The sequence below is a fragment of the Nansenia antarctica genome, assembly GCF_963989245.1.
Source record: "Nansenia antarctica genome assembly, chromosome: 2".
Lineage (NCBI taxonomy): Eukaryota > Metazoa > Chordata > Actinopteri > Argentiniformes > Microstomatidae > Nansenia > Nansenia antarctica.
In genome coordinates this window covers 64,662,352-64,680,614 of record NC_137675.1, presented here as the reverse complement: position 1 = coordinate 64,680,614, position 18,263 = coordinate 64,662,352, and the positions used below count along the sequence as shown (strand labels likewise).

General features: G+C 47.3%; 1 protein-coding gene across 1 annotated transcript; it reads right to left on the bottom strand.

Annotated features, from left to right (window-relative positions):
- Positions 1–3,724: 3,724 nt before the first annotated feature.
- Positions 3,725–18,263, bottom strand: cdc42ep4a (CDC42 effector protein (Rho GTPase binding) 4a). The gene is made up of 2 exons (XM_080523694.1): positions 18,002–18,263; positions 3,725–7,429 (listed from the first exon to the last, which is right to left on the bottom strand). The coding sequence occupies exon 2, from the start codon at positions 7,185–7,187 to the stop codon at positions 6,066–6,068; it is 1,122 nt and encodes a 373-aa protein (XP_080379820.1). The 5' UTR covers positions 7,188–7,429; positions 18,002–18,263; the 3' UTR covers positions 3,725–6,065.

Here is an 18,263-nt window from a genome sequence, read left to right as displayed (position 1 = left end):
GTAGTGCCTGAGATCTACCAGCGCAAGCAACACGAGCTGCTATCGGGCCTGGCCGGCATCGAACCGATCGCGGATGACATCCTGGTGGTCGGGTGTGGCGATACGGATGCCGAGGCCGAACTGGACCATGACAGAAACTTGAGTGCTCTCATGGAACGATGCAGAGCAGTGGGACTCAGGCTGAGTGAACGCAAGCTACAGTTCAAACTCAAAGCCGTACACTTCCACGGCCACATTCTGTCCTCGGAGGGACTGAAAATCGACCCAGAGAAGACACGGGCCGTGCTGGAAATGCCGACACCCACCGACGTGAAAGCAGTGCAGCGCTTTATTGGGTTCGTGACGTACCTTGCAAAGTTTCTGCCAAAGCTCTCGGAGGTCTGTGAGCCGCTCCGCAGGCTCTTGGATAAGGACGTCATGTGGCACTGGTTGCCCAAACACGAAGATGCAGTGCGCGGAGTGAAGCGTATGGTCACCTGCACGCCCGTCCTCAAGTACTATGATATCACAAAGCCTGTCACGGTCCAGAGCGACGCCAGCATGACCGGGCTGGGGGGCTGTTTGTTACAAGGGGGACAGCCGGTGGCTTTTGCATCGAGGGCACTAACGCCGACAGAGCAAAACTACGCTCAGATTGAGAAGGAGTGTTTGAGCATAGTCTTTGCCTGCCAGAGATTCCACCAGTACCTGTATGGCAGGGAGGCTATCACTGCAGAAACAGACCACAAGCCGCTTATCACAATATTCAAGAAGCCCCTCCTGAGCGCACCGAAACGTCTACAAGGCATGTTGCTGCAGCTGCAAAGCTACAATCTGGATGTTGTGTACAAGCCGGGCCCCGAGATGTATGTCAGCGACACTCTGAGCAGGGCCACGCCCCCGTGCCGTGGGTCTGACACCCTGTATGTGCAGCATGCTGTGTGCGCCGTGAACAGCACCCAGGCCGGGTATTCACAGCTGGACCAGGCGCAGCACCTGGGCGTTACGGCTTTCAGATTCCACCAGATTGTGCAGCACACAGAGACGGATGATGTGCTTCAGGAGCTGGCATCTGTGATCCTCAGTGGCTGGCCAGACTTTAAAGAGGACACTCCGCTGGCAGTGCGGGAATACTGGCCCTTCAGAGACGAGCTGAATGTTCAAGACGGAGCGTTGTACAGGGGACAGTGCGTCGTCATACCAAAAGCCATGAGATCTGAGCTGCTCAAACGCATACACGCTAGCCACATTGGTGGGGAGGCGTGTTACAGACGGGCCAGGGATACGCTCTTCTGGCCGAACATGAGAGCGGAGATAAAGGACTTTGTGGCGAACTGCTCCGCATGCAATGAGTACACACGGGTCCAGCAGAAGGAACCGATGATGTCGCATGACATACCGGTGCGCCCGTGGCAGGCAGTGAGTATGGACGTCTACTCATATGCGGGCAAGGACTTTCTCATCATTGTGGACCAGTATTCGGATTTCTGGGAAATCGACCAGCTGCCAGATCTGTCTGCTGATACGCTCATCACGCGCTGCAAAGCTCAGTTTGCACGTTATGGGCAGCCAGAGAGCGTGGTCTCGGACAACGGCCCACAGTTTGCATGCGAACGGTTCAGGAAGTTTGCAGCGAGCTGGGGGTTTGCCCATGTCACATCCTCACCCCGACATCCTCGATCCAACGGCAAGGCTGAGTCGGCCGTTAAGATTGTCAAGTCACTCTGCAAGCGGGCGAAATTGGATGGCACGGATGCGTGGATGGCCATCCTTCACTGGCGCAACACACCCACAGAGGGGTTGGATAGCAGCCCGGCCCAGCGCTTAATGGCACGCAGGCTCAAAACTTCACTGCCCGTCGCGGACAGCCTGCTTCTACCACGTGTGGTGGACGGAGTGGCAGAGAAGCTGCGGTGGAAACGGCGGGTCGCCAAGTCATTCTATGACACGTCTGCCAGAGACCTTCCAGAGCTGGATGTTGGAGATCACATTAGGATGAGGCCTCTGCCAGGTGATCGCACAGGGCGGTGGCGACGAGGCCAGTGCCTCCAGAGAGTCGCACCCCGCTCGTTCGTGGTGGATGTGGACGGCACACTGTACAGACGCAACCGAGTGGATCTGCGTGTTGCAGAGCGCTCAGCTCAAGCGCAACAGACAGACATTCTACGGCCTGAGCGGAGCAGTCCTGACCAGACCCAGGTCGCTGGGGAGACTGCCTCAGCCGAGACACGGATTGTCTCAAGTCGGGGGGAGACAGGCGGCGAGGTACATCCTCGTACACCAAGGGCACCGGCGACGCCGGGGGGTCCTGCCACGGTAGGCCAGGGTGTCTACTCACGGAGTGGTCGCCTGTCACGGCCGCCACAACGACTGGACTTATGCAAGCATGTAATTTGCAAACAGCTAAAGGAAAGGAGATGTTACATATAGGCATATGTTAGTATGTACAGGTACATTTTACAATGTATATTTTAGCCTCCCCCTAAAATGTACACAGCATTTCTATTCTTACCCTGACACACCCATCGCCACTCTCGTCTGCTTTTGAATATCATTAGCCCCAAATAGCCACTAGGTGGCAGCAGATAACAAGAGTTAGAGCGAAGGAGGCCTGGGTGTTAATTAGGATAATGATGATCAGGTGAATTCAGTGACTCGCAGGGATGCATGGAAGATGCATAGAGAAGCAGTCTGACAAAGATGGTGAAGACGCACAGTAAAAGAGTAAAACACTAATTGTTTATGCAGCCAAACAGAACAAGGATCAGTGGGGCCACTGTTTATATTGATCACTACAATCATTACAAATAGTCTTTTTTTTTTTTTACTTGGTGCATAAGGATAATGGCTCTATTTATCCCTGTTACAGACTGGACACTGAAGGTGTTGAAAGGGCAGGTTTGAAAAGAACGGTGAGTTTTTTGGGAGAAATCTCAGCTCCATATCCACCCTGGGCGTGGTGTGTTGTGGCAGAGGCATGTTGACAATAGGCTCCTCCCCAGGGTCCCGCGGAGGCCATCCGGCCCCAAACCGGCCTAATGAGCACAAGTCACATCAGATGGGATCATCTATCCATCCGTCGAGGCAGGACAAAGACATGCTCATTCTCCCGGTGCACTTCTGCTCCATCCCATAACCCTCCCCCAGGCATGTCTCTCTGCCCCTGGTCCACTGGGGGGGCCAACGTGGAGCTGCTCCAGTGGATATATGTGGGTCAGATACACTGCAATCAATAAACAAATACAGATGGAAAGCTCTGAATGTGTTGGCTAAGCTCGCCAAATAGCGAACAGCTAAGCTATGACACTGGGGGGGGGGGGGCTGCTCATCCAGGGGCTGTATAATCTTATACAGGCAGAGAAAAGAAATGTTAGTTACTGCATCCTTTTACTTGAACTATGCCATTCATTGTGTCGATGCCTCTGGTTTTCTGAAGCATTGTCATGAGACATCTTTCACAGCCTCTTACCAGAAGAAAAGGCCATACAAGACCATCTGTAGGGCAGATTATGCTGAGTGTTAACAGAGACTTGTCCAAGTAGGCTTGAATTGCTTCCTTCCTTCCTCGTCCGACAAAGCTGAACAAATGAAAGCAGTGCACCTTATGGAAGGAAGGAGGGGAGGGAGGGCGCAAGGGGGACGGAAGCAATAATCACCACTTTAAAAAAAAGCCATAATCAACACTGCAATAGCTGTACTGATATGCACTCAATGTGCTTTTTATTCAATTTCTTTCTTTCCAATACTCATTTCACTTGTTTGAGAACACGCAGCAACATGACTTTTGAAGAAAACATCTGACTCAGGTAAAGATGTCCAGCTTTTCTCTTATTGAAAAATATAGCGGTTATTTGGGAGAGTAAAGAAAGCATGTAAATATACATTATTCTTACACAAAGATAATAAGAAATACTGTAGCAAGGAATAATATACAGCTCATCATACTGTTCTCATACATACAGGAAATAACATTAGAAACTCCACTTTATTACAACTCCACCACATGTGAATATTTGACTGTTAAAATCTATTAAAGAATGATCTTAACCTAAAATGTTACTTAGTGTTCTAATGACAGCTAAATTCATGGTTTTCTCTTTCGTTTTTAGGAGCTAAAAGCTTGTAACAATTGTATTCATCTCTGGTTTAAGCTGCACAGTGCTGGAGGAGGCTTGACTGAATTTCAACAGTAATTCATCAAGCGAGGATGTCGATGCCAAAGAGATTAGACAGGCTCTCATAACGTTGAGGTCCATAACCAAAGTTATTAGTGATTACAGATACTGGTTTGGCACATTTGCCAGTGTCAGTGATGGCACAACACGTTCAATATTCTTTGTAAATATGCATGACTGTTTAAATATTAATAATAGAGTCTAATACATTGTCATATTCACTGCTGCCTACAGCTTGGAAAGGGGATAAGACACAGTTCATAAAATAACAGCCTTTCTTTCCTGATAAATGATGCTGGCCGAGATGCCCGATGACCTGTCCTCTATTCAATAGCCTTCATCACTGCAAAAACACACATCGTTACACACACATTTTTCTACTTCGGAATACAATACAATTGGAATTAATTGTACAATATGTACAATACAATTGGAATTACCTGTACTATATCAATGACAATAAAGACCATTCATTCATTCATTCATTCATTCAATACAATTGGAATTAATGGTTAATTATACATACCCTTTAAAAAGAAAGTCATGTAGTCTTTCTTTTTAAAGGGTATGTATAGTCAACCATTAATTCCAATTGTGTGTTTGTATTCCGAAATAGAAGTTCGCCAAAGGTTAGTGTCTGGTTAAGCAGTGCTACATGTAGGCTTACTGGTAGAGGGACATGTTGATGGATTCAGACATGCAGCACAATTGCAGATTAGAACAGTTTAACTGGAGAGGAAGGAAGGAAGTGGTTAGGTGTTATAAGCAAACACCCTCTAGTTTTCACTTGATTGCAAAACCTGACACATTGGCAGAGAAATAGAAAAAAATAGAGAATGGCAGAGAAATAGAAAAAAAGATAGCGAAATAGAGAGGAATGCGCGCACACATGCACCCTTCTGTGTACACACACAGCTCCCTCTGCTAGCTTCCTGCATCAACCACAGTAGTTTATAGCCACTACCACAGGCCAGTGTGTCTCCATTAGCTTTACAACCCTGCTCAGGCTAATTTACAGACAACATTAGACTGAAAGACCGGCTGAATACTGCAAGTTAAGTAAACATGGGAAAGGGTCCTTGGGCTTTTATAACAGGAAATTGCTGTGGAAGTTGAGCACTGTTACGGGGGCGCGCACACACACACACACACACGTTGTGTAACAGAGAAAATGCCACAAAATGTCAGCCGTAATAAGAGTTTTTTTTTTTTTTTTGTACCATTGTTCTGGTACATTCTGAGACCGAGGACACTCTGGCAGGCTCTTGCGTTGACAAAGCCACAACAAGCACAGCTGGTGTAGTGAGAGACACAAGCAATCCTTTTATTGTGACGGAACACCTTCACCACAACTACACAGGCCTCTCTGTTCAGCGCAGACCACTCCATCGCACAAGGCATCCCAGAGTGAGAGAAGATAACAAAACGAGAGGGGCGATCATAACATGGCACAGATTTCAATTAAGAAAGAAAGCACTTAGGAGAAGATACCACTGGACTGAGGCTTACGTAACAAAAGTCAGTGTTTTGTTTTTTTATGACCCAAGAGGATCAACTCTCATGCCATGCTTAAATTCAGTTCCATAATAAATGAGGCTTGGACTCGTAGGACAGACAGTGAGCTGCAGTGTGTGTGTGTGTGTGTGTGTGTGTGTGTGTGTGTGTGTGTGTGAGAGAAGGAGCTGTTCCAGAAACTCTCTCCCTGCTGGAACATCAGACCCACAATCACAAAAGTCCTAAATGCTTGTATTCCCACCGGAGCCAAACTGTAACTGTGGTTCATTTCTGTTCAACGCGTCCACACGATCAGAACAGCTGGTGCTGCCAAGTATCCACCCGTTCCATTCTAGACTCTGTACACTACACCTCGTCATGACATTGGGTCGGAGAGTTCTAGAAGGTTCCAGAGTTTCATACACGGATCTCGTCGTCCTCGTCCTCCATGAAGGAAGAGAAGGTGCCCTCTTCTTCTTCTTCTGGGGGGCAGCTGTAGGTGGCGCTGTCTGTGTCCCCCCCGTGGGGCTGGCTGGGTGGCTTCTCTTCCAGGGCTGCAGAGCCAGAGCTGGACACAGAGCAGCTGTCTAGGTGCTGCAGGTGTTTGGGCCTGGATTCTGGGGTGTAGGGTCCCCCGTTCTCAGGCTCCAGATCCACTGAGCTGGGGGGAAGCACAGGGGTCTGCTGCATCTCTGCTTCCTCCTCCTCCTCCTCCTCCTCCTCCATCACCACCACCCCCTCCTCCTCCTCCTCCTCCTCCTTCTGCTCTTCTTCCCCATTCTCCTCCTTTCCCCCGACTACCACGTCGTCGTCCTCACCCTCCTCCTCTCCGTGGTTGCTGAGGGGCGGGGAGGCGCGGCCCTCGCTGCTCTTGCCCTCCTCGTAGCCCAGGTCGTCGTCCTCCTTCTCCATCACCCCCAGGATGTCCCCCAGCATGGAGGGCCCCAGGTCGATGTGGAAGGACATGACCGACTCTGCGCGCTTCATCCCCGTGGAGTAGAGCTTGCCGTTCCCAGGCAGCTCCGTCAGCACCCCGAAGCTCCTCTCGTCCAGCTCCAGACAGTGGGCACCAGCCGCCGCCCCGTTCGAGGGCCTGCAGTCCAGCTCGTTGAACTGCTTCATAGGACTGGAGGAGAGGCTCTTAGGCACCCTGCCCCCGCCGCCCTCTCGGTCCCCGTCGTCGTCGTTGAGGAAGGGCAGGGACATGGCGTTCTTGACGTAGGTGGGCGAGCCGTCGGGGGCACCCGCCAGCGTGTTGTCGTCCACTCTGGTGACTGACTGGGAGCGCTTGCTGCTCCGGAAGGTGCGCGAGAGGAGGCCGGGCCGGGGGGAGCGGGGGTAGGCCTCGGCCTCGCGGGGAGGCTCCCCGGAGCGGCTGCTGAGGAAGGAGGTGTCTCCGAAGGCGTCGCCGCTGCGGCCCACGTGCATGGTGTGGCGGAAGTCCCCCAGAGGTGCGCTGATCATCTCCCGGGTCAGGTCCATCCGCGAGCGGCGCTTGGTCTGGGACGAGCCGGACACCAGCTGTTTTAGGATGGGCATGATGACTGTTCTGTGTCACAACACACAGTTTTTTTAACACACAGTTTTTTTAACACACAGTTAAAATCAGAGATCCGGCCGAGAAATGAAGACGCAGTCAGATCTCTCTTTGTTCAGAGATAATGGGTAGAAGTGTTTGGTAAGTCAAGGTAAGAGCCGATCCAAGCTGCTCCTCGTCACACTCATCGCAGTCCCCAGAAACGATAAGCCTGGTGTTCAGTTCCAGTCATGTACGGCTCAATCTGAAAAAGAGAAATGGAGAAAACGTGATTAGATGATGGTTAGCAACAGAAAGCAAGCGAACCATGACTCTGCAAATGGCAAGCGCTTTGTTAGAGCCTGGAAGCAAGGCTGCCAAGACCTTGCTTAATTCTGCTGTGCCATCCTGCAGCTCTGAGACAAGAAGGGAAGTTTCTGCATTTTCAGCAGTGGAGCTGACCCTTATTGGCAGTAGAAAATGCCCAAGAGACCCTCTCTTCTCGATCTAAAACACCCCCCCCCCCCCCCCCCCCCTCTGTAATGGTACAGTCTGCCTGCTGCATCCAGAGGACTCAGGGCCAAACAGAATGACACACAAAGAGAGACTTAAAAGTACTGAGATATGGCAGGAAAGAGGAACACACAGAGCCTTAGAGGAGAATTTATCTTCAGGAAAGCTCATCTCATCATATTGCAGTTATTTTGAGGAGATGTTTAAAGCCATCAAAAATGTGAAAGATCCCATGAAAGCCAATACAAGTCTAATCTAGGAATCTGAACTATTTGTTTCAAATTACAGGCGATGAAACTGTCAAGGATACAACATCGAAATGATAAAGGGCACATTTGTGTTTGAAACTGCAGTGGAAATGACATGGTAAAACGGCAAAGGATTATACTGCCACCGTGCACTGCAATTGAGGTCCTAAACACCAAACCACAGGCCTACATGAACACAGAGAAGACAGCCAAGTGCTGCCGCACACCCTCTAATGTGACTCCAGAAAGGGGGAGGAAAGCACCACTTTGACTTTACAACAAAACTATGTCTCTCCCCCCCCCCCCGAGTTCTGTTTAGTCAGAAAGAAAATTGAGAAAGTGTTTATATAACCAGCGGAAAACAGGCCTGGCCTGTGGGGACATGCTAATATCCAGGCCACGTAGCTTGGTGGTCAGAGAGAACTAGGCCCCCCTGAGCTAGGCCAGATGATGCAGCAGACAGAGGAGACGGAGGTCAGAGCGTTTCTCTAGGACAGGGATGAGTCCCGACAGGCAGCTGACAGCACACATTAATCCTCTGGTTTACAATCTGTGGCCAGACAGCCAGACAGACACAGACACATACAAAGACACAGACACAGACAGATAGATAGATGGATAGATAGATACAGTCAAAGCTGGCAGTAGCTCTACAGCAGTGACCTCACCCCAGGCTACTGCACCTACCTCAGGAACAGGGCTACTGCTTTAGTCCTCCAACAGAGACAGAAAGCACCATGAATGCAACACATGCAGTACGGACTGTAGTGGCCTACGAGGACACCCACAATCGATATTCATTTACACAAAGGCCTCCATACAAGTTCTAAAAACACAGGCTTCACTTCAACTGATGCAGACAAACGCTGATAATGTTCATAATAACCTTATAGGATTATACACGGAAAGCCGAAAAGGTCTGCATAAACCTGTGCTTACCTTAGCCTTCTCTATTGCAAATCCGTTCATTGCTCGAGCATGCTGCCTTTTCCTTTGTTTACTCACATCAGCATTCTGCACAAAGCTGTCAAAACACTCAGCCTCCAGATCTCTCCCTGCCCTCCTAGCTGATTGAATATTTATGAGGGCTGAGTTTTCCGGGAGGTAACAACAGGACAAATGTCTGCGGCGGATTTGTTGCCGTCATACGCCGACCTCCTTTCTCTGTTGTCTCCACCCCTCTCGTTTGCCAGCTGAGCCTCCACTTCCTGTTAATGCCCTCACCTGCTTCAGTCTCCATGGAAACCCCCCCCCCCCCCTACCGCAAGCAGACGATGCTGCTTCCTGCCGGTCTCCGGGCTGCAGAAGGCATCAGGCTTCAACAAAAAGCCTGTCACGCAACACATGGCCTCCTTCTCTGCTAGAGGTGGCAGCCCGTTTAACTCAGCCACCAACCGTCTACCCCCCTTCTGTATTAGCTTGTCATAGAACAATGTTCATTGCGTGCCTTTTATACAGGAAAAAAAAGTACACCAGCCATGTGTTTTTCATTCCAAAAGGAAACCTATACCATAACATGGTAGACATAATTAATGAAACCGGAAGAGCTATTCATAACTGGTTTCATACTATTTATACAGCTAGTAAGGTATCGGAGAGCAAAATAAATCTGTGTAACGAACAGCACATTCATGTGAAAAAGAGCATATGCGGCTGAACCTTGTGCAGAGAATGAAAAGTTCAGTTTCCATGGCATTTCTAGCCTGCTGGCCAGGCTAGAACACACAAACAAGGCTTCATAGAATAACATGTTTGTTAACCCAGCATCAGTCGCTGACATGTTTTTGTGGAAAAAAAATAAAATAAATGCTGCTTCTGGGTGGCATAGAACAGAGAGGAAAAACAACCAGCACATGAAAGATGGAGTCCTCCCTCTGCCCCTCCCCTCCCCTCCCCCCTCCACCCCTCAGGCACAAACATGACGACTGGGCTAAATGGCGCTCGACTCTGATATGGGTGTAGAAAGTCTGCCCACACCCTAAAACACATGCCCTCTCACTCCACTTCCACTTCAACAGTGAGTCGAAGCCAGACCCAGAAAATGACTAGCATATTTATAGTGTGTGTGCAAGTGTGTGTTTGTGTGTGTGTGTGTGTGTGTGTGTGTGTGAACAGAGAGAGCGTAGAATGCCTGAGAAGGCAGTGACCGTGGGAACTGTGGGGTCACTGGGGGGGGATTGACTTTAAAAACAGCCTCTTACAACATCCATGTTCTCCAGCACACAGGCCAGTGTGGAGGAGGGGGGGGGGGCGGGCAGCTGGAGCAACTCTGCACTTTAAACTTATGATCAGCCAGAGGTAGTCACTCAGACTAAACACAACTCAAACCCAACACTCTATACCCAACACTCTATACACAACACTGACCCTTCAACCCTGGAATGAAGTTAGGGTGCCTTAGAAGATGGAGTGGAGAGAAATATCACAACATGCACTGTATAGATATTTCGCTAATGACATGATGTTACACACGCACACGCACACACAACTGGGAGCTGTTCCAAACCATCCTTGAAAATGCACCCTTCTTCCTCCTGTTCTTCAGACATCTGGTTGGGAAGCTACATTCCAGAGGGTTTTCCCAAATGTAATTGTACCCTGGGAACGTAATGTTAGCTCTGTTTATAGGTCATATTATAGAATTATCAATATATATATATATATATAGAAATGTATATAGGTCAGAGGAGTCTACTAACTCGGCCTCAATGGTATGTGGTTATGGCCAAAAATTATGGGATGTAACACACCCAAACCCTCGGAGACAAATCCCAAGAAAAGGTCCTAACAAGCCAATGGTTCCATGAATGCTGTTACTGCTGGATTTCCCTCGACGCAGACCATTTCCTCCTCTATTTGGAGCAGTGAATCTTAAATGGAAGCACACAGTTGGTGGTTTAATTCAGTTCAAAGGGAAATACTGTTAAATGAGCTAGGTAATTAGCCACACACACACACACACACACACACACACACACACACACACACACTTTTTCATCTCAAAGGAGATGCAGTGACGGCAGCTATGGGAGCTGTAAGCCTGAGTTATGAGCAACATTCTCTCACATCATACCCACACAAGATGACAAAGCACTGCATCACACCCAGCCCAGGCCAGTGCCAGAGGATGGAGATATTGACCTCTCCACTGGCCTCTGTGTTCAGGGATCAACATTTTCATCTTACTTTCAATATACTCACACTCAGCTAGTCATACACACACACACACACACACACACACACACACACACACACACACACACACACACACACACACACACTTTCCCTCATTGAGTATTAACAGTACTTCCTGGTAATCAATTCCTCCAATGTGTGTTGTGCGCACCCCCCCCTCCCATACCATCCCGTAGCCCATTCAGTCCCAGGGAGGATGACCCCAGCTGGGCAGAAGCTGTCTGTCTGGTCCATTAGGAGTCAATGACCTGGATGGAATGACCTGAGGGAAGGAGGGCCACACATGGATGGCCTAATCTACCTTCCAGAAGACCTGGACTTTGGAATAGGTTTAGCTTGGCTTGTTTGATTCTCTACAGTAGGACCTCTAACATGACAACTGATGCACAAGAAAACCTTTTTCCTGCTTTATCTCGTATGTATGTAATGTAAACTAGATATCAATGTACAAGTTTCTCTGTGCTAATTCTGGTAACACACAACACACCAATTTCCGGCCTGACTTCTCGACGCAGTTATTTACCAGAGCAAGCAGATGTATATCTGTCCTCCAACTCACTTAGCGGAGCTGAATATAGCGGAATAGCCTTGGGACAGACAGAGGAAATCACATTATCGCTCCATCAGCCAACCCTCCAGATAGAAACAGGGTGGGATCATACACTAACCTCTCTGATAGGTGGAGAATAATAGTAATGTATTGTAGAATCAGATCATCTAGAATACTCATCATATGCATGGTTGTGGGGCTTGGAGAGGGATAAACCTGACGAGATTAAAGCTACCAGAGGATGCTTGGTCGCTACAGACAAGACAAGAGAAACACACACACAAGCTCGTTGCCTGCCTTCTCTCCTCACACCTTCACCGAAATCAAATTAAATTAAATTAAAAATTAATTCACCGGACCGACACCGAGAGGTGTGTGTGTGTGTGATTGTGTTTGTGTGTGTGGTGTGAAAAGCCACAGTGTTCAAATTTCTCACCACTCACCTGGCGTGTCGGTGTGATGTCATCGGCCATGCTCGTGTCACACCTCCCTTGCTAAGACCATTGTCTTCTGATCTGTCAACAGTCCTGTTCTTCTCGGCGACCGGAGTTGGATATGCTAAATCTCAACCCACTCCTACCTCAGTGAGGCATTAGGGTGTTAAGTAGCTTTACACACAAAAGGCCTCATTCATAGAGATTTAGGGGTCAATCTTCAGAACGGACTAAAATATTGCACCGCATCGCTTTTAGAGTGACTACATAACTCAAGTCATAGCTAGTTACACACAATAATCCTGGGTCTTAAAGCTAAGGCAAAAAGCTACACCTTATGTAACCAGGGCTTATGTAAACAAATGCTTATCTATTCTATTTGAAGCTACATCATAGTCTTTGTTCCTGCTCTAAATCCTGCCTTCCTCACCAATTGCATAAACCAACTATTATATAAGTTGGTATTTGAGAGGTCATCTCCCAAGACCTGTCTGGACAAACGCAGATAAACAGGCAAATGATGGTTAATCCACAGAAAAGAGGAAAAAGAATTATAGCGGGATGGGGTCAGAGGAGGAAGTGAACAAAAAGCCACATATCAGACTCATGACCAGGCCAGGATGTTTAAGGAGGCCAGTGACCAATGATAGATGTCCTAGCAGAGAGAACAGCCCTGGAGCAAGTCACTCTGTGTACCAGCCAGCAGACCTTTCACATAAGAGAGAGATTACTCTCTATTTTACACTTACAGCCCCTTGTACCCTCCAGACAGACAAACAGACCAACACACACACACACACACACACACACACACACACAACCTTGTATACCCTCCAGAGAAAGAGAGAGACACACACACACACGCACACAAGATGACTCTTTGTTTTACATTTACAACCTCTTGTACCCTCCAGAGAGATATAGAGAGACACACACACACACACACACACACACACACACACACACACACACACACACACCTGATTAATGTGTCAGTGGGACTGTGGGGGTGTAGAACATCCTAGGGGCAACATGGGGAAGTGGAGTCAGGAGAAGGACAGCTATCCTCAGTGAGAGGTGACTCTGGTGTGGAACTGCAGGCACTTGTAAAATATAATCTGTCATGGTGAAATGCACAGCAGAGGGCAGCTGTGTCTTTGTGTGAGCACTAAACCCATGAAAAGCTTTACAAAATAAAAACAATGGTCTATTAAGTGCTTGCACGTACAGGCTTTAACAAGCTGGACATGTCCGCTGAGCAGAAGGTCTTGTTCTTTATGAGCATGGCCATCTGACATCACCATGTATGACTTTAAACCCCTCCTATAGCCTAGAGCAAACACCACAATATAGAACTGTCCACGTGGTTCCATTCAAAACACCTGGCCACGATGCAGTAATGACCAGTCAGAGACGAACAAGGCTCTAAGATGTCCAAAACACTACGGGTAAAAACATCATTTAAAAGGATGGAGCCCTCCATTGATAACACAACCTAGTATTTTAGCAGTGTCAAAATCTCCCTGCTATCCCGGAGTCTCTTGCTTAGTACGCTACAGATACAGCACAACAGACTCAAAAACATCAGTCTACAGTCAATGGGGCCCGCGCTAGTCTCCATTGTAACCCCCCCCCCCCGCCGCGTCTCCCCCATCACACTGCTTTGGCTTTGGAGTAAACAGGAGGGGGACTTGATGGGCTGGGCACCACCATGGCATTTAGAGTTGGCACTGTGGAGGTAGAGATCGGGGTGGCACTGTTGGAACGTCACGACGTACACGGTATTTAGAATGTCATTTGCAGGAGAGGTTAAGATATGGTAGTTTAATCCTTATGGGCATGCTCCAGCTCACCAGTTGGACTAATTGGTCCCTATCTGAGAGAGACATCCAGAGTGTGCACAGAGCAGCAAGAATGTGCCTAATGACCCTGAAGATAAGTGACTGACATCAGTAAACTCAACATGGTAATTACTGCTGACACACACACGCACACGCACAGGCCAGTGAAAAGACAGGGGAGCGTGCTATACAAGAAGCATGTCAGTGTGTTTGGGATGTGAGTGGACAGGAAGGGCAGGGAGAGTATAAGCCCGTCAACCCCCCCCCCCACCCATCACTCCCCATCTCTCCGGAAATCAACTCTGCCTGCCCTTCCTGACCACTCAGTCATCTAAACACCCCCCCCCCCACACTGTATTACTGAGCACCTAACCAAACAAACAGTCACAAATCTCAATCTAGCAGCAGGGTTTCAACAACCTACTGTACTGTGGAGTGGTGCTGTGGCTGAGTATGTAAGCAAAGGCTCTATAGCAAGCCAGTGGATTCCTATATGGATGGACACAAGACTGACGCATCACCATGTCACATGGTCTGACTGGCAGGGGATCATATTGTTATCAGTCTTCCCGGCTGCATCTGTCCCTTTTCAACAGCACCTCTCTGACTCACAGTGAAGCTGATAACAGCTCCAGAGTACACGTTGAGGTGTCCACATCATCACTGTGAGAGAGAGGAGATAGAGAAGAGAGAGAGAGGAGATAGAGAAGAGAGAGAGAGAGAGAGAGAGAGAGTCCAGGTGTGGCCAGGTGTCTGCTACTACTGAGGCACAGCAGAAGAACGAGTTAAATGTTGCAAAATGGAAAGAATGTGGAAATTATGGGATCCAAAGCACCTCGCTTTTAAAAGTGCTGAAGTGCTATAATTATACGCTCAGAACAGATGAGGAGCAATGTGAACATACACCTGCACAAGGCAAAGGTAACCCTGAGAGAGGCCACCTCTCTTGCGTTTTTGTTTTAGATTCATTCACGGTTCTTTCTGGGTAACTGTGGAGAGCACAACATCATCTTTAATGCTGTCAGCAACTTGCGAGGCAGCAGGCAGCGCACTTCTGACTACCTGGAGACAGTGTGCTGTTTAAGAAGGGTTAGAGATCCAATATGTGCTTCGACTCGAGTTAAACACAGCACAGCACAGGAGAGCTCTGGCAAGATCAGGATGGAGCTTTACTGCCCAGAAAGCTGCTACAAGACCCGGGTCAGGTTACACAAACAAACCAATATGGAGATCAGGGCTCTGCTTTTTTTTACCACTGTCGAGCATCAGCCTTGCCCATTCGCTGCCCCATCTGAAATGTACAACAAGTGACAAGGAAGCAGAGAGGGGATGTGCCGAATAAACTTTTTATTTGGCTTATGTTACAGTCCAAACCCCAGCACACTAGCGAACACACAATGCATTATGTTGGGTAAGGCTGGAAAACAATGGCAGCAAACAAAAGGCTCAGGAACAAACACAGCATTCACACACTGACATACGAGACACCCGTGGAATTCAATGTCGGGGCAACAGGGTTATATAAAATGTGTTGTGTAGTGAACTCATGAACTATATCTCAAAAGGTTGGCCACATTTCAAGATACACATCTAAACCAACAGAATAAATCAACACAAGTAATACCAACATTGATAATAACAAGTTATACCAACATTGACCCTTCCCCTCCACCTCAAAGCATGGCAGATCAAAGAAATACTTGCAAGTGTTGAACTTGAAGATCTACAACATCTTAAGGCGACTATCAACACTTTTCTGTAAGCATCCTTCAATTTACTGTGACTGTCCACAGAGACATTCCAAAGAGAAAAATAACAGATTATGATGGAATTTCCCGGAATGTGAAGGGGTTCCACACACACACACAGCCCCCTCCATTAAGAACACACACAAACACACACACACACACACACACACACACACACACACACTAAAAACACTTTTTGAAAAGTCACCCATTTCAGTAATATAACACACCCCAGGCCCTAGTTTCTTGAACATCCAAAGACTCCCACTAACCCCCAAAATGACCGCTAAGCAGGTTATGATGGAAATAAGCCAGTGGCTTCTGTCTTCACTGTGCGGTGAGACAATAATAGAGTAGCTACTTGGCACAGTGTCCAACGCCGTAGGGAGGAATAACTTTCACCTTCAGGCCTGCAATGAATGTCCTCTACAGGGCCATAACAGGCACTCTGCTACTGAAAAGTGATTTATAATCACAATGGTATCTTATTATAAGTAATCTTAGAGGGCAAGACAGACTGGAACAGAGACCAAGAGAGGGAGAGAGAGAGAGTGTGAAAGAGAGGGCAAGAAAGAAAGACAACCAAAAAAATCACTGTTTGCTGAGCTATCAAGCTAATCCATCTAGTCCTCTCTGAGACACAGTGTGACGTCTCAGTTGTCTCAGGTATCCTCTCTAAACAGCAGCTGATGAATGGCAAGCATACAGTATGATGAGCATATGAGCCATGCCCTCCAGACCCATGGTCCATTAGAACAGGACGGTGGACTGAACTCATCTGATGCCACAATGGTATCAAATGCCCAGTGACCCGAATGAGGTTGCCAAGTCAACAGGCGGTATGGATCTATGGGTAATGCACTGGATAAGTGAGATGCACATAGACCAGTTCACCAGCACTCACTCACATGCACTGGCATGAGATGGGCTAGGCAGCAGGATGAACTACTCCAACTGTGTTGGTGTGTGTATGTGTGAGTGTGTGTGTGTGTGTGTGTGTGTGTGTGTGTGTGTATTCACTGTACAGTATATGTGTTTAAAGTAACATGCATACACATGTTTAAAGTATAATGACTTTTATGGAAATCATTCCTGCGAATTTGAGGGTGAGTCAGCATAAGGGTAAGCACCTTATTTTCATATTTTCTCTCTGTGAGTACGTACTTTAAAAAAAAAAAAGACCAAGGACAATGTGTCCCTTCTCATCTGTGAGACCCAGCCAGTCAAAAGTTTAACTTATCTAACGGCTCTAGTTAATGATCAATCGTGTGGGCTGGATTACAAAACTCACTCTGGGTGGAATGGGCTAAACAGCTGGCATTTATACCCAAAAAATATTTGGCCTTGAACTGCTTGCTTACTTTTGATAGGGAAGAACTCTTGAGAATAAGGATGTAGTCGTAGACTCTAAAGTAAATAAATACAAATAAGCTGACCAGAACACTTTATGACTGCCTGTATAATGTATATTGTATTAGAAGAGGAGAGATAATGGACTAACTAAATGATCATATTTCAGACTTGATTTCACCATTAATATCTCCCCTGCTCCCCTCCCAAATGTCGTTGTTTGGTACCTGTACTATAGCAATGACAATAAAGACCATTCATTCATTCATTCATTCATTCCCACCTTTCCAAAGGGCAACAGCACCACAATGCCCAGTGACATCAATAAAGAAAACCTCTCGTTGACCTCTTCTTCACTGTGAGGTTTCTTGCCATCACTATAATAACGTAGGCCTATGCCATACGTGTAATGCGCTATAGGCTATACATCAAAACGTATGGACAATATATATATATTTTTTTTTTTTTTTGCTACATATTTTTAGAAAATAATGTTAAAGCTTAAGCTTTGTGCTTCAATGTTTCAAGATCTCAGCCACAAGTAACGTTTTGTTAAAGCATAAAGCTCAACTTCCTTGCCATTGCAACATTTACAGTGATGAATATTTGGCTAGACAGGCACAGCGAATAATAACATGTCTAGCAATGTACTATTCCATCAACAACTAAACAAATTATGTATCCGCTGAAAAATACCCAGAATACGAAAATGGTGTCACCCCATAATTGGCTACAGTTAAATATTAAAATATGGCAATACAATACAAAGTGGATCACTGGCAAGGAAACAATAAAGTAGCTGACCACAAGCGGCTGCATGCATGTTCATCGTGCCGTGCTTCCTGTGGGCTATCATCAATACGAATCATTAAACTATAGCCTACTAAGACTATTTAAATTAGAATCAAAAACCTAAACTAATGTAGGTAAAGTGCATTATTAGCTATGAAAAACTCACCGTGGTGCATCCCATTCATGAAATCCGAGTGTTTCTCAGTCGTGAGGCAGTTCCTTGGGTCCCCCAGGTTCAGGGCGAGGGATGCGTTCATCAAACAACCCTGTATGAACCGCTCCACAAATGGACAGGGCAGGAAGGCAATATTAAGAAGTCAATCAACTCTCTAGAACTAACCAATCATTTCAGCTCTTCCTGACAGAAACCGGACGCCAAAAACGGTGTTTTCAGATGTGAACAATAGAATACCAGCCCTTCTGATACC

Bases quoted from the DNA above. Each gene is read 5' to 3' on its own strand.
- cdc42ep4a (XM_080523694.1), bottom strand. From the start codon at position 7,187: ATGCCCATCCTAAAACAGCTGGTGTCCGGCTCGTCCCAGACCAAGCGC.